The 25,231-nt window shown below is 45.2% G+C and overlaps 1 protein-coding gene across 1 annotated transcript in view; it reads left to right on the top strand.

Moving 5' to 3' along the window:
• Positions 1–9,920: 9,920 nt before the first annotated feature.
• Positions 9,921–25,231, top strand: part of Kif13a (kinesin family member 13A) — a 176,777-nt gene continuing 161,466 nt past the window's right edge. Inside the window, 2 exon segments of the mRNA XM_076859246.1 lie at positions 9,921–10,040; positions 10,297–10,387. Of these exon segments, the coding sequence (XP_076715361.1) occupies positions 9,986–10,040; positions 10,297–10,387 (146 nt within the window). The 5' untranslated portion in view covers positions 9,921–9,985.

Below are 25,231 nucleotides of genomic sequence, written 5' to 3'. Positions count from 1 at the left end.
AGGAAACCAGACAGTGACCTAGATTTCCCACCTTCCGGACCCCATCAGCAGCCCTTCCCTGAGAGCTATGCTCTTCCAACATCGTCACCTGTCTCTTGCTGCAGAATGATGCCAGGCTAGGGCATTCGCTTTCCCTGACTGCAAACTACCTCAGCCTTCTCCAGCCGCAGTGTCCCTTCCAGTGTGACGTCTCCCTCGGGGTGGGAGTCGCTGCTTCCCACCAACTGGCTCACACGGCAGTGAGCGCGTGCCCTGCCGGCTGCAGATTGCATCCACCTGCTCCTCCCTAGACTCCTGGAGCACCCTCACGCTAGGAGATGGGTACAGGGTGCTTTCCCACTCTCTGTCAGAGATCTCTGTGGACGTTCATGTAGGCTGTGTCCCCTGCGCTCCTTGAGCACAGGTGGCTGAGTTCCCCAGTTTCCAACCTGCCAGCTTCCTGTCTGGATGACTCCCTCAGGTAAAGGCCTCTGGTTTGTCTGGGCCTCCCTCCCTCTTCTCACTTTGGATTGTTCTCAGCTACTAATAAAGCATTCCACGAGCCCACCTTGTTCAAGGACTGAGGTTGTGCCGTGATGACCAGGACAACCCCTCTGTCCTCTCAGGGGTGGGCTACAGCTAGTGTGACTGGGGGGTCTAGTTATTCTGTTCCTAAATGCCCCTCCAGGCCTGGGCTGTTTCAGGATCAGCCCAGCCCAGCCCCACTAAACCAGCCTGAGGGAAGACTCAGGGATTCCTCTCTCAGCAGTCAAGGGTGGTCCATCCTGCTGGGTCATCCCGGCCACGTCTCTGTGCTTACCAGACTGGTTTCTGCGTCTGGGTGTCGTGACAGTTGCAGACCCTATTCTGGGCAACTGCTGGTCCTGCTCAGAAGGCCAGGCAAGAGAGATCTACTGACCTGTGGTATGGACGGAGATGCCCAAGGAATGCGTCCTGAGCCTTCTCCTCCTCACCTCGGTACCTGCTCTGCTTCCCCTTCTTGTCCTCCTCACTCCCAGGCTGGACAGTCCATTCCCAAATGGTTTTCAGTGTCTGAATTATCCTGGGGCCAAGCTTTCCAGGATTCAGGGCCTGATGCAGTATCTCCCTGCTTCCTGCCTCGGAGCTCTGTCCCTACAGGTTGCTCCACACAGACTGCCTCCACACCTGCTCCGGTGTGGGTGCTGTCCTCTCCTCGACAGCAGGGACAGTGGCAACAGTAACGACTGCCAGTTGTTCAATTTCCATTATGGACCAGTCACCAAACCAGGTGTTTTATGGATATATTTTATTTAATCCTCATCACGATCCCGTAAAACACAAATGGTCATATCCATTTTATACACTGGAGACCCAAGAATTGAATGTCCAAGGCAAATATAGCAGGGCAGCTTCAGAGGTGGGAAACAAACCACACTGGGTCTGACGTCAAAGTCAGCTTTCTGTGACACCCTGTGAATCCAGTGGCATTGGTAAATACTACCTCCTTTGTCCCAGGAAGCTGCTGTCAAAGGATCTGCCTTGTCTTCTACCTCCCGTGGTATTTTGCAGCTATTTTGGGGAGAGTACATATCACACTGAAGTGTAAACCACAATACTAACGTACTTTTATTCATATGGCTTATCACATTTTTTGGTGCCAGCAAATATAGATAAGCCAGGAAAATTCAGTATCACCCTCAGAAAAACCACTCACATGCACGTCCCGATCACATAGGTCACCCCCATTATTTTGAGGGGTTTTGTTTTGTTTTCAGTGCTGAGGATCGAACAAGGGCCTCACACGTACTAGGCAAGTGCTCTACCACTGAGCGATGGCTCTGCTAGTTTTATTCTGGACAACTCATCTGAAGCAGTTCCAGTGTAGAAGTGAGATCTGTGGTTTTCAAAGACCTTCACACAAATGCCAAGGTCATCAGTTCCCAGGTATGTGACCTTGGCAAATTTATTAATCTTCTCTCCTCATTTTTTACTGATCAGTATAATGAAGGATGGTAATAACAGTGTTTAACCTATAGGATTCTTGTGAGAATTAAATAATAGGATGGTAAGTAGTCAAGGTTTAATGAATATTCTCTACTGTTAACTATTTGAAAAATTAATATTATTGTGATAGATGGTTTGGAGCCCTACTCCAGGGGAGATTTATTCTTCTCTGCTCCAGTGATGCTTGGCTTAACCATGTGACTTGCTTTGTCCAATGAAAATTAAGAAGTGTCAGGTGCCATTTCTGAGCCAAACTTAAAGAGCCATTGTGATTTGCCACCTCTTCTTAACTTCTGCTACAAAACTAGCATTGTCCCAGCTAAGGGCTGTTTTGTCAGCCTGAGACTCAGAATGAAAATGATGAGCAGAGCCACAGACTGGCTGTGATGGATAAATCCTATAGGTGAGGCCCAGAGTTTTGCTTCTGTAAGCCATGGGGGTTCCCTGACTGTTGGTTACCATGGGGTAGCTTATCCTATACTGACTGATAGAGTTGTTAAGCTAGATTTATAGAAAGCCTCTTACTTAAGTATCTGCGGCTCTGGGATTACTCTTTGATTCTTTGCAGACTTACAACACTGGTAAGTTTTTAGGTTAGCCTGGCAGCCTACTTCTGACTGCAATAGAAATCGAATGGCTCCAGGGTGCCTGGGATGCTTGTTATCAGCTGTCTGCCAGTTCTTTAGAGCCTACCTCGATTCTAATTTCTAAAGTCAAGTCATTTAACCAGCTCTTCTTGATAAGGAAGCATATGCTTAAAGTGCAAAGCTCAGGGCTGTCCCAGTGATGAGCACGCACAGCTGTATTGGTTGGTTAGATGGGCTTTGGGGACTGTGGGTCTGTTGAGAAGAATGTCCGGGTCAGTTTGTGCTGGGAGGGAAGCCCTACCATAGCTTACCCAGTCGCTGCTGTTATTAAAAGATCTGACCAGAACAATTGTAGAGGAGGACAAGTTTGTTTGAAGGCTCACAGTTTCAGAGGCTCACAGACACTGGCTCCATTCCTTGGGGCTCAAGGTGAGGGAGAACATCATGAGGAAGACTGTGGTGGAAAAAAAGCAGCTCACATGATGATCAGGAGGCAGAAAGAGACTCCACTCTCAAGATACAAAATATGTACCCCAAAGGCACATCCTAGGGTCCCACCTCCCCCAGCCACACCCTGCCCACCTTCAGTTACCACTCGGTTAACCCCATCAGGGGGTGAAATCACTGACTGGATTAAGACTCTCATAACCCAATCATTTCTCTTCTAAATCTTCCAGCATTGTCTCATACCTGAGCTTAGGGGGATACCTCACATCCAAACCATAACAGTCACTCTTCAGGTGAGGCCAACTCTGCAGTGGGACTTTAACCCCACACATATGCCTCCATCTCAAAGAACTGCTTGCTGTGCCCTGCCCACAGAATGGGCCACTGTCTGTCCATCTCCTAGAAACCTTCTTGCTACGGAAAAACCTTGTGTTCTTGTATCAGCCATTTTTGCTGGTTAATTCAATTAAATAAACAGGGATGGTTGGGGGGTGGGGACCAAGCATTCAAAAGCTCCAGATTCTGCATGAGAAGTCTGTCCAGTTAGAATTCCTGTTGTACTTAAGATCTATGACTCTGTCTTGGATGGATGACCACTTGAATTCCTACTTGCAAATGTCTGAGGCTGGGGTTCCCTCCAGTCTTCTGGGACCTTCTTTCAAGAGAAGTGCCCTAGGGTGACCCTAGTGCTCCTTAGCAAACTGGCCTAAAAAGCCAGCTGTAGAGGGACAAGGGGTTCATTTGTGGCTCCAGGGGGTGATCTGCTCTTCTGAGGGGCCCCAGGGATGTTGATGGAGGTTGCCCTCCTGGGGATCGTTTTCAAGACTGATCTTTGTCTCCCACTTGACATGCCTTGGGCATGTCACTTAAAGAAGGTGGAAGTGTCACATCCGCTGCCAGTGATCTAAGCTCACGGAAGAGAGTCCTGGATCAGCAGTGACAATAGTGATAGAGATGATGATGACGCTGTCAACCACAAGGACGATGACACCAGGTGATGTTTACTTAATCCTCGCTGTCTGCCAGATCCTGGTTATGTTGTTGACACAGCCAGGCAAGAGCCTTGGTGATCACCGTTTCAGAGATGAGGAAGTGGAGGCAGAGGTGGGATCCTTGTCTTGAACAAGGTGGCCTCCGACAAACAGCAGAGCTGAGTCTGAACCTGGGAGTGTGATTCAGAGCCAGCCTCTGCACCCTGCGTTCCTCCACCTTTCATTACTCCTGTTTGTCATGTTTGCATCCGGTTCTAAATATCCTCCTTTCTAGAGGGACTTACAGATGGTGAGCAATGACAGCACTGTTTGGTGGAATTCATCAACATTCTCCCTGGTGACAAAACACAACAACTATTATTCATCTATTTCTCGAGCGTCTTCTACTCTTCTCAGCCTCTTTTGTGTGTGTGTGTGTGTGTTTTACTTAGTTGTATTTTATCTTGTTTCATTTCATTTTTGTCGCCGTAACCAAAAGAACCGACAAGAACAATGTAGAGGAGGAGAAACTTATTAGGGGTGCATGGTATCAGAGGTCTTAGTCCATAGATGGCTGAGTCCATGGCTCTGGGCCCACGGTGAGGTAGGACATCATGAGGGATGACCAGCTCAGGACAGGGCCACCAGGAAACAGAGAGCTCCACTCACCAGGGACAAAATGTAAACCCTAAAGGCACATCCCCAGTGATTCACCTCCTCCAGCCACACCCTATCTGCCTACCATCACACCCAGTTAATCCATTCAAGTGGATTTATACGCTGATGATGTTAGAGCTCTCAGGATCCAATAATTTCACCTCTGAACTTTCTTGTCTGGTCTCACACATGAGCTCTGGGGGGACTCCTCACATCTCGACCATAACATCATCTTATTTCCACACTCATCGTAAGGGACCTGGGGGCGGGGATGCAGTTCAACCGTGGCACAGCCTAGAAGGGAAACCTGGAAGGTTGTTAGAAACCAGAACAGTTCTCTTTTCCCTAAATGCCTCTGCACAATGCCTCATGATTCTCTTCCCTCAGAGTAGCTTTTTGTGACTCTATGATCCTCCAGGCAACTTGAGGGATTACCAGCCCCTGTTCACAATCTGTGGTGAGAGTTTTGCAGGCATTAACTCATTTTATTCTATAAAAGCCAAACAAAGTCAGTACTTTAACTATTATCATCACCTCATCCTATTTTTTTTTTAAATAAGAAAGTGGAGATTTAGAAAAGCTAATATGGATTTTTCTTGCTCAGAAAGGGAAGGATTCGTGGCAGATAGTCTGATTCTGATGGCCACACCTCAATCACCATCCTCTGAACCCCAAGCCAAGATTTCCAGAGGGAAGGGTCTGATGGGCTCCATTTGCAGTAGGAATAGCTGTTCCAGTCAGGTGAGATTATACAGACCAATAGGGCAGCCGAGCAGACAAGAGATGCAGTGTGGGGGAGGAAGGAACAGAAGTACTTGGGAAAGTCAGACATTATTTGTCAGGCATGTATTCAAAAAGCTGTCTTCTATATCAGGGGTGGTGAGAGTTCAGATTCCCCTTTGGTTACTCAGGAACTGATTTAAGACTAAACTGATTAAATAACTTTCAGGTTACACATACGACAGAGGCAAGATTCTAATTCCTAAGTTTTATGTAACGATAACAAGCTATCCGAGGATGCTAGGATAGTTTTAGAAATGCATTATGTGGCAGATTGTACTGCCCCAAATCTGCAACAGGGCTGCGTTGTGGCTCAGTGGTAGATTGCTTGTCTGGCATGTGTGAGGCACTGGGTTCCATTCTCGGCACCACATATAAATAAATAAAATAAAGGCCCATTGACAACTAAAAAAAGTATTTAAAAAATCACTGCAATAAGTATCTCCCACCCCATGCTCTTCATAAAATATAACTGACATTTCCTTCATTGAGATAAGGAGACTACAGTTGTCCCCTTGAATCTATGAGGTCTTCTTCCTATGGCAGAAGCAACACTGTAGGATTTCTGAGATCAGATCATAAAAGATGAGGGAACTTCTGCTGGCTCCCTGAAAATTCTCACCCAACCACCATACTGCCGACTGGGAGTCAGCTTTTCATTATGGTGCAAAACACTTGAGGTAAACAACTTACAAGAAGGAAAGGTTTATTTTAACTCTTGGCTTCAGAAGTGGCAGTACGTGGTCTTTTGGCTTTGTTGCTTTTGATTCTGTTGACCAGGCAGAACATCATGGTAGAGTAATGCTGCTCATCTGTTGACAGCCAATAATCAAATAGAGGGAGCAAGAGGGCCCAAGGTCTAAAGATCCCTTCAAGGGCACGCCCCCAATGTCCAGCTTCCTCCCATTGTGACCTATCTCTGACAGGTCCCACCATCTCCCAATGGAGACAAGGGCTGGAAACGAGATTTTTAACACATAGGCCTTTGGAGACATTCAAGATCCAAACTATAGCTCATCCAGGCAGAAAGAATGGACAGAGAAACCTTGAGACACTTGGAGTGACAGAAATACCTGGCCTGCCCAAGAGGCTCCTGCCACCCACTGTTTCAACTACAATCTGAATGCCATAGCATGATAGAACCAGAGCAGGATCGCCATGTGAGCCCTTTTCAAGTCTCTGACCCACGGAAACTGTGAGAGATGCTATGATTGGTGTTGTTTTGAGGTGTAAGCTTGGAGGGAACTCATTCCAAACAGAAAGGCATGAGAACCATCGGCAATGTTTTGAAAGCCTTTCTGTACAAGAGAAATGATACTCGGTGTGTGAAGGTATAGCAGGTGAAAACTGCAGGAGGTAAATTTGATTTTTCATGGAGACCTCTAAGTGCAAAATTTTAGAATGAGTCACTCAACAGTGTGTTCAGCTCCTCTTTGTTTTATTATTTTCTTTTTTAGGTACCAGCGCTCAAACCCAGGGGTGTTTGATCAAACAACTGAGCCACATCCCCAGTCCTTTTTATTTTTTTATTTTGAGACAGGGTCTTGGTAAATTGCATAGGGCCTTGCTAAGTTGCTGAGGCCTGGCCTCAAACTTACAATCCTCCTGCCTCAGCCTCCGGAGTTGTTGTGATTGCAGGTGTACACCAAAACACCTGGCTCAGCTCCTCTAAATCTGAGCATTGTCACTGGACATTCAAGCAAAGGATAGATGGCCATTTTGGAGACTGTAGTAGAGGGGTCTGGAAGATCCCCAGAGGAAGCTTCCAACTCTAAAAATATATAATTCCAAATAAGAGGAGGTGAACTGTTTTGAATTAAAAAACATTTAGTAAGCTCTTCTTAGAAGATGTGAGGACAAGTGTTGGAAAAGCAGAAGGAAGGGCCACTCTGCAAAAGACCAGTGGGAACTTCTTAACCACCAACTCAATCACACCCATCTCACCTTCAGCCCTGTTCTCATCCACTGGGGGGTTATGGGGCATTACCCTTCCTAGGTACTGCAACACTTGGTCTCCCTCCATGTGCACACCCCACTGCCTGCTGCACCTGTCTCTTCTCCTGGTTTGCACCTGCCCTGGCTTTGTTCACCCCATCCTCACCTCTCATCTGGTGACTGTGGCCACTCTGGATAGATAGACTGTTGCCAAATTCATGACCCTAAAGAAATGCCCCAAGTTAAATTCATTAAATCCCCATTGCCTTTGGGACAAAGATGTAATTCTTCAGCCTTCAAGGCTTTCACAATCTGGCAGAGAATGAAGGAGAAGAAGAAAGAGAGACAGAGATAGAGGATAGAGTTAGAAAAGGGAGAATTGATTAATTCCTATAACCCCAGCATTAGTATCTCCAGACTGCCATAATAAACCACAAACTGGGTGTTATAAAACAACAGAAATTTGTTGTCTCCTAGTTCTGGGAGCTAGACATTGAAATTCAAGGTGTTAGCAGAACCATTTTCCTTCTGAAGGTGCTAGGTAAGAATCCTTCTTTGCCTCCTAGCTTCTGGTAGGTTCCAAAAGTCCTTGGCTTGTAGCCACATCAATCTCCACCTATATCTTCACATGGCCTTCCACCTTGTGTGTGTGCCCACCTCCTTCTTTCTCTCACAGAGTCCAGTCATTGGATTTAGGGCTTTTCCTAACCCAGTATGACCACATCTTGATCTGCAAAGACTCTGCTTTCAAGATAAGGCCTCATTCACAGGCACTGAGAGCTATGATTTGGATCTTTTGGGGAACATAACTGAACCCCCGACAATTCCTAATGGATGGAAACTGCCCAAGCAATGACCTAGCATAGGGTTGCCAACTTGTTTATGAAACGGTCCTGGGTGAAGTGAAGAATTTCAGGAATAGTGGAAAATAATATTAAATTGGACAGGCCCGAGAAGTTTTTGAACACTAGAAGCACATGCGTGATTGAAGGACAGGATTTTAATCTCATGTCAAAATCAATATGGAAGCTGGATGTAGGACAGATTATTGGAAGTAAAACTAAGAAGGTCAGTTGATAGATGTCTCCATAGCCCAAAGGTGAGAAAGTAGGCAGAGAAGCAGATTGTTAGCCCCAAGGGGCTAGGAATTTTTCTGTTTTTGTCCAGCAGTAGCCAAAGGGTCTTCACTCTCCATCGTGAGTGTCACGTCCTAGGATGCTCCAGACATTGTTGAACAGCTGAACGGATGGACCTAGTAGGCTTGCAGCAGTACCAATGGGGAGGAGAAAAAAAATGCAACAGAACCTTCAGAGGGGAGGTGACAGGTGGCCCTGTAACAAGGTAAGGGTGAGAAAGTACTGCAACACTTAAAGTCAGGCTCAAGGTCGTTGGGGGGAGGGGTAGCTGAGTGGTAGAGCACATGCATAGCATGTGCCAGGTTCTGGATTCCATGTGCGTGGGACAAGCGTAGTCGGGCTAATAACTTGGCCCCTCTCTTTTTCGAGTTACCTGCCACACACTGTCCACCATAATATGTGTCTCCCGCCATTTCTTCCACCTTAGCAGGGCCTCTGGAGTGCGGTTCCGTAACACTATTGGTGGTTGTGTTCTGTACACAGTAGGCCCTCAGTACAACGTCCATTAAATGAATGTACGAATGAATGGATTTCTACCTTTAGGCAAAGCCGAAAGAGTCCCTGGATGTCAGACTTGTGTACGTTTCAAAACACTTGGCACATAGTGAGCACTTGTTGAACCAAACAGAATAAATCCGATTCGCCCAGCTCCGCCCTGGCAGCGCGAGGTCTGCGTTTGGCAGGATGACACAATTCACTGCTATTAAATTCTTATGTAAGAGTTAATGACCCTCCGGCCCACTTGACATCCCTGCACGACAAGGGAAGGGAAGGGGGCGAGTGCACTATTTACAAACACGCACTGTTTGGTGGTAGAGGCACAGACTCGTTTCTAGTATCGGTTCCCCACAAGGACCTTGGAATCCCGCTGCAAGCTCGGGCCGGGGCGCTGCGGGGCGGCGGGCCGGGGCTCTCGGTTGGGGCGCATTTATCCCGCGGGCAAGGCCTGCCCACCTGGCACGGCGTGCCCGCGCCCTGCATTCCGCCCAGGGCTCTGGCTCTGCGGGTGACAGCGGCCCCCGAGGGGGACTCGAGCTCCGGGCGCATTCCCCGGGTCCCCGCAGGCGCCGGGGCGGCCTCGGCGCGGCGGCCCCACCCCGCAGGAGCAGGCGCGCGGCGCGCACTCCCGCCGCCTGGCCACGGTGGGCGCCGCGCGCCGAGGCGGCCCCGGGGAGCGCGGGCCGTGGCGCGGGCGGAAGATGGCGGCGCGGCCGGGCCCCCGGCGGCCGCGAGGGGCCGCGGCGCTGCGCGCTCGGCTGGGCCGGCTCGGCTAGAGCGGCGCCTGGGCCGCGGCGCGGCCTCCTCCCCGCCCGCCGCCGCGCCCCGCCCCGCGCCCGCCCCTCCCCGGCCGCGGCCGTGCCCCGCGTCGCGCTCCCCCGGGATGGCCCGCGCGCCTCGGCGCTGCCTCGCGGAGCACTCGGTGGAGCGGCGGCCGCGCTCGGGGGGCGCGCGGCGGCGGCGGCGGCGCGGCGCGTGAGGCCGCCTCTGGCCGAGCGGCGCCGCCAACATGTCGGATACCAAGGTAAAAGTTGCCGTCCGGGTCCGGCCCCTGAACCGACGAGGTGAGGAGCTCTCCGCGCGTTTCCATTTCTGCCCGGGCGGGCCGAGGGCGGGGGCAACTTTGGAAACTGCGGGGCGGCGGGGCCGGGCGGCGAGAGTGCGGCCGGGGCCCGGGCGCCGGGCGGAGGCGGCGCCCGCAGCGGCTCGGCCACCCGGCGCCCGGGGCTCGGTCCCCGGCTCGGCCGCCTCCCGGGACCGCGCGGCGGCGGGAGGCAGCGCGGGGCGAGGTGGCGACGCTGGTGTGCCCTGTGCTTTCAGAACTGGAACTGAACACCAAGTGCGTGGTGGAGATGGAAGGGAACCAGACGGTCCTGCACCCTCCTCCTTCCAACACCAAACAGGGAGAAAGGTGAGGCGCGTTCCGCGAGGGCGGGTGGGAGGACCCGGCTCGCAGGGTCCTGCAAGTTTGAGCCAGGAAAACGGGAGTGCGCCTTCCTATTGTTAGAGGGCGGCTTCAAGTTTGTCTCACGCTGCCGTTGGAAGCGGTTGCAAGTCCAAGTTCCTCTCTTCCCTCTGTTCCCCCACCCCCGTCGCTGCTGGTTCCCTCCCCTCCCGAGCGTTGTCACTCAGAGCCGGCGCTCCGGCCACCGCCAGCAGCGGTCAGCTGCGTCCCCGTGGGCTTCTCGGCAGGCACTCCGAGCTAGGGGGACGGGTGGAACCCTGGGGCGATTAGTTCAGTGGCCACATTTTATGGATAAGAAAACTGAGGCCCGAAGTGGCCAGTGACCAGCCCACGGCCTTCGTGGCACCCAGCGCCCGTGATTCTTTGCTTCTGGGCTTCCTTGGGCAGAATTGTTTAGGGACATTGTGTGTAAAATGGGGATTGGGAGGTGGGGGGCGGGGGCTAAAGCAGAAACAGTCTGGTAGGATGCAGGCTCAGGCTGGACCATTTAAAATCTATTTTTTTTTTGTTGTTGTTGTTGGTGGTGGTGGTGTTGAGTTGAGCTAATGCCTGAATGTAATGCGCGAATTTTGATTTTCAAGGAAACAAAAGTAGAGCCCTGAACTGTGTAGACACTGGAGGGATGTTTAAAAGAGGGCTGCATTTCCTAGATCGCAACATATTTGCATTTGAAAAGTGGTAACTGTTGGATCCTTATTAATTCTGCTGTGTTCCATGCAGTACTATGGGAAAATGCCCTAAAATAATTTGAATATTTGGCATTTTTCTGGTAAGCCCTGGAGAAGAAATGTGTTGGAATTCATTCAGTATGGCAATTGAGTAGCTTGTAAAAAATATCAAAGAAAAACCGGGATTCTACCAAATTATTTTCTCTTGGAAATGAGTATGAGTTTGTTTCTAAAAGTCACCTGTTGATTGATGAGCTACAATGTAGTGATTTTGCTCTTAAGAGATTTTCATTGAAGAGAGCCTCTGAAGTAGTGTTTGTTACTTTATTGCTAAAAGAGGCAGCTGCTCCTATTCAATAATAATGTGGTATCAGGCACCCTTTTGCTAAATTGAGGGAATGACATTATGAAAAGGTAAGATTAGGATTCTTCACTTTTTTTGTTGAGCCTAGCAATTTTTTTTTTTACCTGATTTGACAATATTTTGCTACCCATAGCAGATTCTTATGGTGATATTAAATAGCTAGATTAAATTTAAAATGTTATGTTAAATACTTTTAAGTAATGGATTTATCCTTGGGCTGTATTTTTAGATGCATTTGAAATATTTCTACAGTATTTTTAGATATAGCAGAGTAGATAGTATGTTTCATGGTGATAGTAAATAAACTAAGTTAAAATATTTACATATTATGTGAACACAACACTAAAGTCTCCCCACCCCCTGAAAAAAGGATATTATTTTATTATTTCAGAGAAAAAAAAAATTTTTTGGTGGGTCACATTCTTCAAGGAAGTCTGGGAAACAGGTATAACATTTTGACTCCTGTATTTTCCGCTTATCTTATCCTAGCTGGGGTGGCACCTTCTCCTTGTCACTCTTTCCATAAGGAGCACTATTGTTGGTTACTATTTAATGAAATGAAGCCGTGTCATTTGTGCAGAGAAACAGGCTTAATTTTGTGGATAGAATTTGTAACTTCAGACTGTGCTAAATAATCAGTTGATCATTTTGGGGACTGCCACATTAGTCACTGATCAGATCTTTTCAGTTAAGATTTCAAAGGTGATTTTGGTATTTTTTTTCCACTGGCTTTCTTACTGGGACAGCCCCTGTCTGGAGCTGTGAGACTAGCATTGAAATATGGGTGCTCTCATTCATCCTTGTGACGCGTGATGCTTTGTGTTGGTGGATGGGCCCTTTTGGTGGGATTCTGCCTGTGTCCTGGTCATTCCATTTACGAGCAGGAGAGTCAGCCCACTACTTGTAGATGCTACTTGCAGATGAAAATCACCGTCTTTGCATGGATGAAGATACCAAGTGCATTTTGATTTTTCACTATGCAGCTTGGTTCATGTTTCTTCAGGGAACTTTCCCTTAAAGCAACAGTGCTTTTAAAAATAGAAACAATTACTCCCTTGGGCTCTAGGTTGATTAATTGCAGTAGTGCTTCATGATATATTTGCAATTCATTTCTATCATTTGTATTTGGATAGAGCTCCGGGTAGGGCAAGTGTGAACCATTTGTATACTGAGAATATTTATTATTTCTCAAACCTAGAAATCCAAGTTTTAAAGTATAAGAGGCCCTTACATAATATTGGCCAAATTGTGTCAGATTGAGAATTACTGTTTTTCTGAAAGTTGCAAGAAATCACCAATGCATTAGTCACAAGTGGAAATTCAGAGTTACTGGGTGAAAGTTTTCAGTCTTACCAGCAAGAGAAAGTGAGAATGCATTGACTTCCAGAAAAAGAAACAGGCTTAGCTTTCTTAATGTTCCCCCTTTATGGAATCAAAGGCCAGACTGCTTAGTTAGGACTAGAAGATCAGAGGACTTCTGAGAGTAAAGATGTTTGTTCTGGTGCTGAAATTCTAAGATTGTTATACATGATGTAGGTCCAGGTTAATAGTTGACTTGAACAGTAAGATATAGGAGTTTGTTTCTTAAAATTCCATTGCCTTGCCATTCACGAGCCATTTACAGAGTTCATATGAAGATTATGCTTGGCACAGGGTATCCAGAGATAACTGCAGGTCTGCTGCCTATTCCAGAGGTTCTCGACTTGAGAGTTTTGGGAAGAAAGAGGAAAAAATACTTAAAATACAGTGTGGTAATTACATGGGCATATACTTTTGCCATTATATGTACCTTATCATTTGAACATTGCCTGCTTTTTCTCCTGTCTTGCCCTGAAGGCTTCGAGCTTCCTGAAGGCAGGTACCTTGTACCCTTTGTGCCCTGTATCCCTGCACAGTGCCTGGCACAGAGCAGGCGCCCAGCACCTTTCTCCAGAGTGAGGTGAGCACTGGAGAAAGACTAGGCAAGCCCCTTAGGTTCTGGCAGCCTGCAGAGACAGGTGGCATTTGTGCTGGTCTTGTGCAAGGTGGGGTAAAGTCCTTTGTGGATAAAAGTGAAAGCATGCCTGCCAGATTACTTCTGGGTGATTATACCATGTGAGTATGAGTGTGGGGTGTGGATTAGGATGTGGAAACAAGGCCATTTGCTGGTAGGGGGTATGTGGGGGGGGTGGGGGGGGAGATGAGAATTCCTTAGTGCCCAAGTATGTGAGATAGAAAGTGAAAAGTCTTCCACTCACTCCTGCTTGTCTGCTCTACTCTTCTCATCTTACCTCTTTGAAAAAAGGATTACCACATTCATCTATTTCTCATGAATCTTCTTGCCTATATAGTCTATATTGACATGCATATGCAATAAGTATACCTTGCAAGTATATATGTGTATACATACATATGTATATTGTAACATATACTTTTGTTACTGTTCAATACTAGCATATATAGAAGACTTACTCATCCTTTCTTATACCTCTTATGGATGATCTTCGTTTTTCTTTTTTTCCCCTAATTCTGGGGATTGAACCCAGGGCCTTGGGCTTGCTAGGCAAGCATGCTACCACTAAGCTATGCCCCTAGCTCCATAGTGGTAGGTTTTGTTTTGTTTTGCTTTTTAAAATATAGATCATTAGCCTCAGAATCTGATCCTTATAACTTTTGGAAAGTGAAGCTTTATTAGGAAAAGCACATGATGGAACTTGCTTTCTACAGGAATTTGTCATTATTTTACGTAAGTGAATTGTAAGGTAAGCATCTACAGTAAAGTGTGTATTGAGCCTAAGTAAGAAGAAAATATTGGGCCTAATATGGGCTCTTCGTAGAAGAACATCAGAGTTTTATGCTTCTGATTTTCTTCCACACTGCGGGGTGTGTAGTATATCTTACAACCTCTGTGAGGAAGGGTCTGGTGGGAGAAAGTGAACCCTTGGTCACCTGCTTGTATATTTTCTAGTTTATGCCTCGGTGTTTTTATTTCTTAGCTGACTTCACTTGCCATTCCAGAGTCTTCTAAGATATTTCCTCCTGTTCAAGGGTCTTTGTGGATAGACCACAAATTTAAAAATTAGTGAAAGTCACACAAAATTAGAAATGTAAATCACCTAAGAAACAGTAATATTCCACATTATCATCAAATCATTTTTAGGACTTTGAGTTGTTTTCTGTGTTGTTACTCTTCTCTCTGGCTTTATTATAGAGTATACTATATAAAAGTAAAGGATATTTAGGGTTCACTAATATAGAAATATGCATTCTTCAGGTTTGTCATTAGTGGGATTTTAAGGAGTATCATAATTGGATATTTTTATTAGCTGTCAATGTCTTCAATTTGTTTGAAAATAAATGTACACGGAAATCTCTTTTAAAATCAAGTTTGAAAGCAATTATAATGCAGTATAGAGTGGTTTGAAAATTATTTTGATATAGTCCATGATTCAAAATGCCTTTTACATTTTGAAATAAACCCCTGTATGTGTGTGTGTATATTTTAAATGTTCATGGAAGTATAGTCTTAAATATATGCAGTGTCTTTCTTATTTTCTGTTCTCTTCTGTTCATTTAAAACATGATAGTTGTGCTGTGTAATCCAGTGACTTGGGAGGCTGAGGCAGGAGGATCACTAGTTCTAGGCCAGCCACAGCAATGTGGTAAGGCCCTGTCTCAAAAATAAAAGGGTTGGGGATGTGGCTCAGTGGTAAAGCGCTCTGGGTTAAATTCCTTGTGCCCAAATAAAACAAAACAAAAAGATGGTTGTGACTTACCTGTGATTTCACAACCCACTAATGAGTCACAAATGGATAATTTGAAAACACAAGTTTAGTGGGTAAGAGTTTGGGCTCTGTTTTTGTTTTGTGTTCTCATTTTTTTCTTTTTAAAATTGGTGTGAAGTGTAAAGTCATAATTTATAAAGTTTATGAAGCTCTATAATTTGTAAATATTATAGTAAAAAAGAAGAAGCAGCAGCCGCCTTCTCTTTATATCTTTCCTCCAGAGGCAACCAGCCATTTTTGGTGATTTTTAGATCATTCTTTTGAAATTTCCCTCCCTGTTTCTGAAGGAGATACTGGTAGTGCTACATTTTGATTTGATTTTTCTGTCCTGCCCCCAGAGTCTTTCTCTTTCTAATGTCTGGCACCTTTGGTTGGATCAGTATCTGGTGTTTATGTAATTTATATTGACCACACAGAACACTGTTTTCAGTTGGACCTTGTCATCTTCCCTGAATGATCGACTTGTCTCACAAAACCTTTTATGATCCCTGGAGTGGACAGTTCTTTTTCTTTCTTTAGTCTGCCTGTTTCTCTGGGTACTTAGGAATTCAGCAAACGGTCCTCAAGACCCGCCCCCCTCGCAGGTGTGCTCTGCAGGAGGTCAGATGGGAAGTCTCTCCTCTGACCTCTGACTCTGCTGCTCGGAGCAGCTGCCTCTCCTTGGGCTCCCCTTCACCCTCATTCTCCAGGTTCCTTTTACATCCGTGTGGAATCTGCTGCTCCTTGTCTCCCTTTCCTTCTTTCTTGATTTACTGCCTTGGTGTTGTAGACTTGTTCTTGGGCAGCTTCCTGAGACAGCGTGCTTGGGGCGGAAAGTTTTTTTAACCCTTGACCGTATCTTCATCCCACCCACTTACCTCATTGATAGTTGGAATGGGTATCAAATTTTGCTTTAAAGACATGGCTCCAGTGTCTTTTATCTTCCAGTGATTCTGCTGTGAAGTTGTTTGAATTTCTAATCCTTTGGATGCTGCCTGGGTTTTTCCTCTTTGGAGTCTGTGGAAGAGTCTTTACTCTCCTATTGTGTGAAGTCACCGTGGGCCTTTTGGTGTTTGTTGTGTGGTACTGGATGGGAACTGAATTCAGGGCCTCGTGCATGCTAGGCAAGGGCTCTACCACTTAGCTACATCTCCAGCCCTTTTCAGATTTTATTTGGAGTCTTGCTGGGTTGCTGAGGCGGACCTCAAATTTGTAGTTCTCCAGTTTCAGCCTCCCAAGTAGGGATTACAGGTGTGTACCACTGTTCCTGCTAAAGAGCTTTGACCTGGAAACTCATGTTCTGACAAAAATTCTTGAATCATTTTTTTTTTTAACAGATTATTTCCTCTTTATTATCTTTGTTCTTTTCCAGAACACATATTTGGACATGGTGTTTCCTGAACTGGACCTTTCGTGGTTTAATTTTTCCTTTCTAATTTCTATTTCTTGTCTCTCTGTCCTGTCTTCTGGGAGATTTCCTTCCTTTAGCTTCTAAACCCTATGTTTAATTTCTCTTTTCTGCTATTATATTTTCTTAATTTCTAAGAGCTCTTTTTCTGGTCTCTGTTTTTGTTTTTTTTTTTTAATAGCATTCTATTCATGTTTCTCAGTTGTGATATCTTCTGTCAAAGGACATTAATGATAGTTTTCTTTGTATAGTCTGCTTTTCTTTTTTTTTTTTTTTCTTTTTCCTACAGTGTACAGTTTTGTTTTTTGGGGTCTCTTTTATGTTAAGGACTTTTCTCAGATGTAGCAGTATCTCAGCCAGGCTCCGGGGTTTCTGCAGGGCAAGGGCTCTATATGATTTATTTTTGTATTTTCAGTACTTGGATTCAATAATTTCCAGCACACAGAAAACATTTTGTAAATTCTCTCTGCAATTACTATTTATTATTATGATTAAAAATGCCTGTCAAATCCCTTTTCCATTTAACTTGCAGCAATAAAAATAAAAGAAATGATTTTCTTTTTCATAAGAGGGATAGATAAATGCTAGAATTGAACATAGTTGCTGCTGTAGAGAGCTCTCAATCACCCACATTCATGAAGGTAATTAACTGTGGTTAGGACAAAATGCTGGGAGTGGGGTGCAATTTTTAATCGTATTTTTGCACCACTGTTGCAAAAACTTTAATTAAGAAGTTGTTTTGTCCACTTTAAGAGGTGTGTATCTGTTGGGCTGGGGGAAAATGTCATAAGAAATTTTTCTAATGATACCAAGTTGGCTACTTACTACCCTACCACTTAGTTTTTTCTGGTAAAATCTAATAAGAGAGAAGTAGAAAACGTGGAGTGTTTCAAGTTGGCAGTAAAATTACACTTGCCGTGCATTCATGTTTTTAGGAAAATTCATAGAACCAGGTTTCTTTCAAATGGTGGCATCCCGAAGACTTCATCGTTTTCAGAATTGCACAAACCAAGTCACCTCTTCTCAGGTCTTCCCCAGAGTCGGGGCAGAGGTCTGTGTGTGTCTCGAGTGTAAAGGAGTTTTCAGAGTGCTGCCTGCAAAGGAAACGAAGAGCAGAGGTGTCGAGGAGACTGGCAGAAACGTGAAGATTACCTGGTACCTTGACAATGAGAGAAGTGAAGGGTATTGGCAACAGAGAGGTCCACAAAGAAGAAATGCTAAATTTTATATTAAAACAACCAAGAGTCGATTTATGTGAGATTCAGGAGCTGTCTTTATAAAAGAAGATCACTCTACCAAATATTCTGGGAAATTTACACTTTCAAATGTGCGAAGATATTTCTCCTCCTTGGAAATCAAATGGAAACTAAACACATGCAAAGATGTCAGGTTTTCACATCTTTAAAATTTGTAAAATAATGCATAATTCTGATGTTTGATTGTAAACCTAAGTTTCAGAAGGAGAAGTACAGAGGAGAGTCTTCCCAGACACTTAGGACTAGAAGAACCTGGGAGTCCAAGCCTGGGCTTTGACTGAACCGAGTGGCAACTTCACGTCACCGTGAGGTCAACGCTCAGCGTGTCATTGATGAAGTAGAATGGTTTACCAAATTATCCTTTCAAAGGATTTTTCACATCAAAGCACAATTGTATCTTTCTAAAAAATTGCTTCAATACTTTTTTTGGTACCAGGGAATGAATTCAGGAGCACTTAACCACTGAGTCACATCCCCAGCCCTTTTTTGTATTTTATTGAGAGACAGGGTCTCACTGAGTTGCTTTGCACCTTGTTGAGTTGCTGAGGCTGGCTTTTAACTGATGATCCTCCTGCCTTGCCTCAGCTTCCTGAGCCACTGGGATTATAGGTGTGTGCCACCACACCCGGTGCTTCAATACCTTAAAATGTTTTTTTTTTTTTTTGCCTGAGTTACTTTATAAGGAGCAGGGCAGAGACATAAAGAGGAAGAGGAGAGCCCTGGTCCTACCAAGTCCAAGAAAACGATCGTTCTGAATTTTCCTCTGCCGCCTTTTTGTCCTTGCCATGAAATGCAAATATTTGTGTGTAGCGTTTCTCCCACTTATATTGTGTCATGTTACATAGCTTTCACAGTTTTAACTTTCATAATTGAATGTAGTCTGTTGAGTCTCCTAATTGGTAACCATTTCCATATTGTTAGACCTCAGGGCTATTTCTCTTAGCAGTTATAAAAACAGCCTCTTTTCAGAATCCATGCTTATTAATTGAAAGGCAAGATTTCTTCTCAAGCTTGTTAACCCAAAAACCTGTGTTTGAAATTCAGTGACAACATAGCTATTCTCTTTTGCTACAGTGAGGCTCAAAGTTGATGGTTTCTAGATTTAAGACGAGAGGACACGGAAAAGATGGTTTTGTGGGGGCTGTAAGAAAACAAACTTCTGTCAAGTCTCTTTCTTTTTTAACTTGCAAACTTGAGTGTGCCTGGGAATCAGGTGGTTCTCTTCAGTAAGTCTGGGGTGGGCCTTGAGGATGTGCTTATCAGCCAGGCACGGTGGTGCACGCCTGTAATCCTACTGGCTCAGGAGGCTGAGGCAGGAGGATCTTGAGTTGAAAGCCAGCCTCAACGACTTCACGACTTAGTGTGGCCCTAAGCAACTCAGTGAGACCCTGTCTCTAGATAAAATACAAAATAGGGCTGGGGATGTGGCTCAGTGGTCAAGTGCCCCTGAGTGTATACTAGCCAATTCCCAGGAGACGCTGGTGCCTGGTGTAGTGCAGGACCAAACTTTGAGGAACGAATCTAGACTAGCACCATCTAATAGCATTTTTGTTGATGACAGAGATGGTTCTCTATTTCCACTGTCCAGTGTGGTACCACTAGCTTTATGTGATTATTGAGCACCTGAAAGCTGGCTAGTGGGAATGAGGAACTAAATTGCAGACTCTACTTTTCCATTAATGTAAACAGCTGCGGGTGACAGGTGGCTGCTGCACTGAACAGTGCAGTTTTAGACAGTGGTTTTCAATGTTGGCCACGGTGTTAGAATCACCTGGGACTGGGTTCCACCCTTGCAGACGCTAGCTTAATTGGGCATAGTGCACTTTGGACACTGGGGTTTTTAAAAAGCTTCCTGAGTGTTCCACTTAACATTGTTGCTTAACCATTCCAAAACTCAGCAGTCTAAAACTACATTTTCTTAAGCCCATGGATTGCTTCTGTGGGTCAGGAATCTAGATGGGGCAAAGTAGGTATCACTTTTCTCTGCTTTATCATGTCCAGAGGTGTAGCCACCTGATGACCTGGCCAGGCTGCATATCCAAGAGCATCAACAGCTTCTGCAACTATCTCTGATCAAAAAGACTTAACTAAATTATACTTCTTTTTCTTAATTCACAGACTTGGCACTTGATTCTCATGAGTGGCCAAGGTTGAAAACCCAGTTTCACAACTTAAGAGCCAGCTAGCCAGGTGTGTCTAATTAAAATGTTATTTATTTTTACTTGAATGGGGGGTGTACTGAGGAGCTGGGTACTTGCCTGTCCTTTTACCTGATATTGACTTATTGGGAAGCACAGTTTCTTTATCCAGTTAGCCTTGTGGGCTTAGTTCCTGGCTTCTGGTGAATCCCTGTGGTCCATGCGGATGACGGGATCCGGCCCTGGAGAAGCAGCATGCTGTAGTGAATGAGCGGTTCGAATTCAGGGTGCCGCCTGGTTCTGCCAGTGTCGTGGACTGTGTCTTTGAGCTGACTTTGGATGGATCCCTTTAGCCTCTTAAGTTTTCCGATCTTTAAAACTGAGGGCTGGACTAGATGATCTAAAAGCACCCCCCCTCCGAGTTCTAACATTCAGATTTATCCCAATTTACTTACACACAGAGTTCAGTCAAAGTAGATCACATCTATAAGGACTGCAGGGGGTTCCAATTTTCTTCTTGTCAGAGCATTAGGGGAACTGGAGAGGACAGCGTGGCTGGTCTTGGGAGGTTTGGTCAGCCTGCAGTGGCCGATGGGAGGGTTGAAGGTGTCAGGTGAAATAAGACAGCAGGACTCCAAGTATCTGAAGTATTATCAGCTAGCTGGTGGTGGGCCTGGGTTTCTCCCAGGCATTATGCAAGCTCCTACCCCAGGCACATTGCCTGGAGGATGGTATAGAAGCTGTTGGATGTGGAACTTTTTAGTAGTCTTCCTCTAACATGTTGTACGTATGTGTCCAGCGTGGGGGTTGGCCGGTGGGCAGTGATTTCTAAGCTTTCCTGGCAGCTGTCCCGCTGTGTGTGTGTGGGGGTGGAGAGATGGCATTTCCAGAGTTGTTAGCATAGCTTTTCCTCCTGTTTCTGGGTGTTCCAGCACAACCCTGCCCAGCTCCAGTTGACCCCCCAGGGTTCTGTGTCTTTCGGTGGGGTGAGCTCTGGTTTGTGTGTGTCCCTTTGTCCCCTGACTTCTGGAAGCTCAGTGGAGTTACTGATTCCACGAGGCCCTTCAGAGTCTGGTCTGCAGGTGTGTCGAGGAGTTTTGCTGCTGTCAGAGGAGGCCAGAGGCCTGGGCAGAGCATCTGCTTGCCATTCCCTGAGGGGAAGAGGCTTCCTGTTTTAAAGGACAAGGGACAGGAAGGACAGCCTTTGAGGAAAGGGAAGCTTCGGCCTCTGCCTCTGACTCTTTGTGTTGTCTGGAAGAGACACTCCCTGGAGGGGACACCCACCATGAGTGACCACAAACATCCACATGCTCAGGCAGGGAGTCCCAGGGGAGAATCAGGAGGGGCTAATGATGGTGGACTGCACAGGAGTTTTTTGTTAGTAGATTTTTCCCAAATTGTGGAAGTCATGTGTAGTTTGTGGAAAAGATTAACAAGCCTTTAAATATACTTATGTTCTGGCCAGGCACAGTGGTATACACCTGTAATTGCAGAACTTGGGAGGCCAAGACAGGAGGATGGCCTCTACAACATAGTGAGACCGTGCCTCAAAATAAAAAAATCAAAAGGAATATAGCTCAGTGGTAAGGCATCCTTGGGTTAAAAAAAAAAAAAAAAAAAATCTGCACACACACACACACACACACACACACTCATTTCCAGGGTTTATTAAAACAGTGCTCACAATTGATGCCTTTTGTAACCACCTATCTTATCAGCTACACAAAATATGCAAAGAGATATAGCTGAACTTGAAGTTTTGGTGGGAACATTTTAAATTGTAAGGTTTTAAGTGGAATAGGGTTTTGTTTTTGTTTTTCCTATTTATTCTCTATCCCTAACTGCTTCTATTTATATACTTAATTAAAGTGTGTTCACTGTGCAAATTGAATGGAATGGTTCAGTGGTTCCTGGTTACATGGTTACATTGTCACATTGAGAAGGATCCTCATAATTACTGTGTCAAGGGTGGTGTTTTGAGTAAGGAGGGAGGAGTGTGGTGATAGGGGAAGTTTATCAAGATCCTGGTGTTGAATTTGAGCAGCCTTATTCAGTTTTAAACATCTGCTTTTAGAGCTAGAATTACAGTACAAACAGGTAACTTTAGCATGGTCAGCCCACTTGCAGTTTTCTGGAGCCTTGAAGCAGGTCTGGGTTGAGTAGTGTTCCTTTATTCAGGATGACAGCGTAGTCTGTGTTTTCATAATGAATTATGCAGTGGAAATAAATTTTCCAACATTGCTGGTCTACTAGAATCCTGAGGGACTTTTTTTTTTTAAAGTTCTCTAGCTAGGTTATTATTTAACTAGTTTTCCCTAGAGTGACTTTTAGCCATCCTTGCTCATTGGTTCCCAGACTTGAGAATTTAGGGGATGGAGGGAATAAATACTTGGATGAAGAGTTTTCAGCTTCTTTTCAATGTGACCAATAAGTGAACTAAAATAAGAACCCCGCTGTATCTTGATACCTCATTTAATAAAGGACCTTCAATACCAGAACAGGAGGAAGGATATACAGAATTTAAACATTGGATACTCTGAATCTTATTAAAAACGTAGCAATTTTCCCCTTTCCTGGGAATTGATGGAAACATTGCCACAGGTGACCCCTGAACTGTGAAGTGTGATTGGACGCCCTCGGTAGCTCTGATGTCTAATATTCTATCATCTGCTAGAGTTTTCAGCCTCCTGAACTTTTTTGATCCTTCAGGTCAATGTGTATCATAAATGGTTAAAGAATGCCCCTGACCGCCCATAAAAATGGACTACCCTGGCAGGTGGCACATGCCTGTTGTCCCAGGTACTTGGAAGGCAGAGGCATGAGGGTCATTGGACCCAGGAGTTGGCAAATACTCGAGGCAATATAGTAAGACCTGTTCGCTCGCTCTCCTTTTTTTTTTTTTTTTTTTATTTTTATATCAGGGATTGAACCCAGGGGATGCTTAACCCCTGAGCCACATCCCCAACCCTTTTTATTTTGTATTTTGAGACAGGGTCTCACTGAGTTGCTTAGGGCCTTGCTAAATTGCTGAGGCTGGCTTTGAACTTTCAATCCTTCTGCCTCAGCCTCCAGAGCTGCTGGGATTACAGCAGTGCACCACCATGCTCGGCCTAAGCCCCCATCTCCAGGGGGAAATAAAACCTCAAGAAAACCAGAGTCTCCCTTATTTGTTTAAATGGCAGGTTAGATCTTCATTTTCATAGTTTGGTATATTGAAAAAAGCCTTGCCAATCTTTTAAGAAGTTAGCCCAAATAAAATTTAAAAATTTTACATATTGTAAGTCATCATGGTCAGATTGAGTGTCGCTTATCTGAAGTGTTTGGGATCAGAAGTGTTTTGGTTTGACTTTTTCAGGTATTTTTTCTGTATTTGTAAATACGTAAAGAAATATCTTAGATGGAATTTGAGTCTGAATATGAAATGCATTTATGGTTCGTATGTACCATCCACACACTGCTTGAAGGCTATTTTATCTTATTTTTAAAAATTTTACTTATTCATATATGATGTTGAGACTTGAATCCAGTGCCTCACACATGCCAGGCAAGCACTCTACCAATGAGCCACAACCCCAGCCCTGGAAGGCCATTTTAAATGGTAGTTGTCTTGTGCTCTGGATTTTGGCTGTGAACCATCATGTCAGGTGTGAAATCTTCCACTTGTGGCATCATGTAGACACTCAAAGTCTTAGATTTTGGATTTCAGATTTTCAGATTAGGAGTGTTCAGTCTGTATCTGAGTCCCAGCGTTTACACTGGATGAAGAGGAATTTCATATTTGTCTTTTGCAGTGTTTTTTTAGACATCAGTGGGGTATAAATAACTTGTTTTATAAAACACTCTCAAATGGTATTGCAGGATTACATAATGGCCAAGAGCGTGGACTGGGGAGATAAGCTGCTTGAATCTGAAATTTTGGGCAAATCCCTTAACTCTTTGTGCCTTGGTTTCCTCATCTGTAAAACTAGAATAATGGAAGTCCAGACTGTGCAGGGTTATACAGCTTGTCCTGGTGCCCAGCATCTAGCACGCACCAGGTGCTGACAGAGTTATCCTTTTTACTACCTGGGACGCGTGCAGATTGCTGACTTAGCTTTGCTTTTTCATATTGCTTCTTAGTCATTCAGGTTTTAAGAAAGGAAGTTTCTTTTTAGTATCTAAAAGCAGCAATTAAAAAAAAAAAGTTCTCAGGATTTTGTTTTTGAGTCCTATGATTTTCCAGATAACTTTTGGGCTCAGTGGGCATGTTTCGCGGGGTGTACATTGTGAAGACCGCCTTTGGGATGCCAGTCAAGCCCTTCTCACTGCTCGGCTGCCAGGAGCACAGGAACACTGCTTTGCTGAGAAGGGTGCAGTGGATTTTTTTTGAGAGGGAAATTCTCTGGAGCAGGCAGGTGTTCACCAGTCTCTCTCTGGCTGTTTGGCTGGAATTCATTTGGGTAAAACATTTGCATCCAGAATTGTATGTGGATGTCTGTGGGAGGTAAATGTACTTGACAGAGGTTTGACACTTTATGGAAAGTGTGGGCAGGAAGAAGGGGGCTGGAGGTGGGTCACCTCGGTGGGCACAACCTGCCTGATGTGCCGGGTACTTCACACTCACGTGAAGGAGCTTGAAGCCTGTGGTTTGCTTTCCTCTTCTTCCTTCCTTTGCAAATAAAGCATTTTGGACACTCCTCAGGAGCCCTGGCTTTGTAAATAAGGGAAGTACAAGCATCTGGTTCTCCGATTTGCCTCTCCCTGCAAGGAGTGGAAGGCAGGACGCTGGAGAGAGGAGTCAGGGATGAGGACAGGCCTGCATCTTGATGCCCTTGACTTCCAGTCCCTCCTCACAGCCGGCTGGGGTGCAGGAAGGTCCTACAGTGGCACGTTGCAAAGCGTGTGAGGTGTGTATTAGGTCGTCTTTGATTTTTACACTGGAAAGAGACAAAGCCTTTTACTTGTCGAATCATCCTTGGTATTTAGGCAGCTATTAATCAGCACAGGTCAGAGCCTGTCGGAAGTATGACAGTATGACTCTGAATGCCTAGGAGCATTTGTATGTCGGGATTCTGAGAAGAGATTCATTGACTGGGAGGAAGTGAATGAATTTCAGATCAGTTACATGCTTCCAGTAGTTTGCCTGGTTCGATTGCCATTTTTTTTTTTTTTTAATATTAAAGTATTAAATGTAACTCAGTTACAGTTAACGTCAACTGTGGGGCTCTGGACAG

The sequence above is a fragment of the Callospermophilus lateralis genome, chromosome 6 (genome assembly GCF_048772815.1).
Source record: "Callospermophilus lateralis isolate mCalLat2 chromosome 6, mCalLat2.hap1, whole genome shotgun sequence".
Taxonomy (NCBI): Eukaryota; Metazoa; Chordata; class Mammalia; order Rodentia; family Sciuridae; genus Callospermophilus; species Callospermophilus lateralis.
Note: the sequence above shows the minus strand (reverse complement) of the source record. Positions and strands in the feature narration are given on the sequence as shown.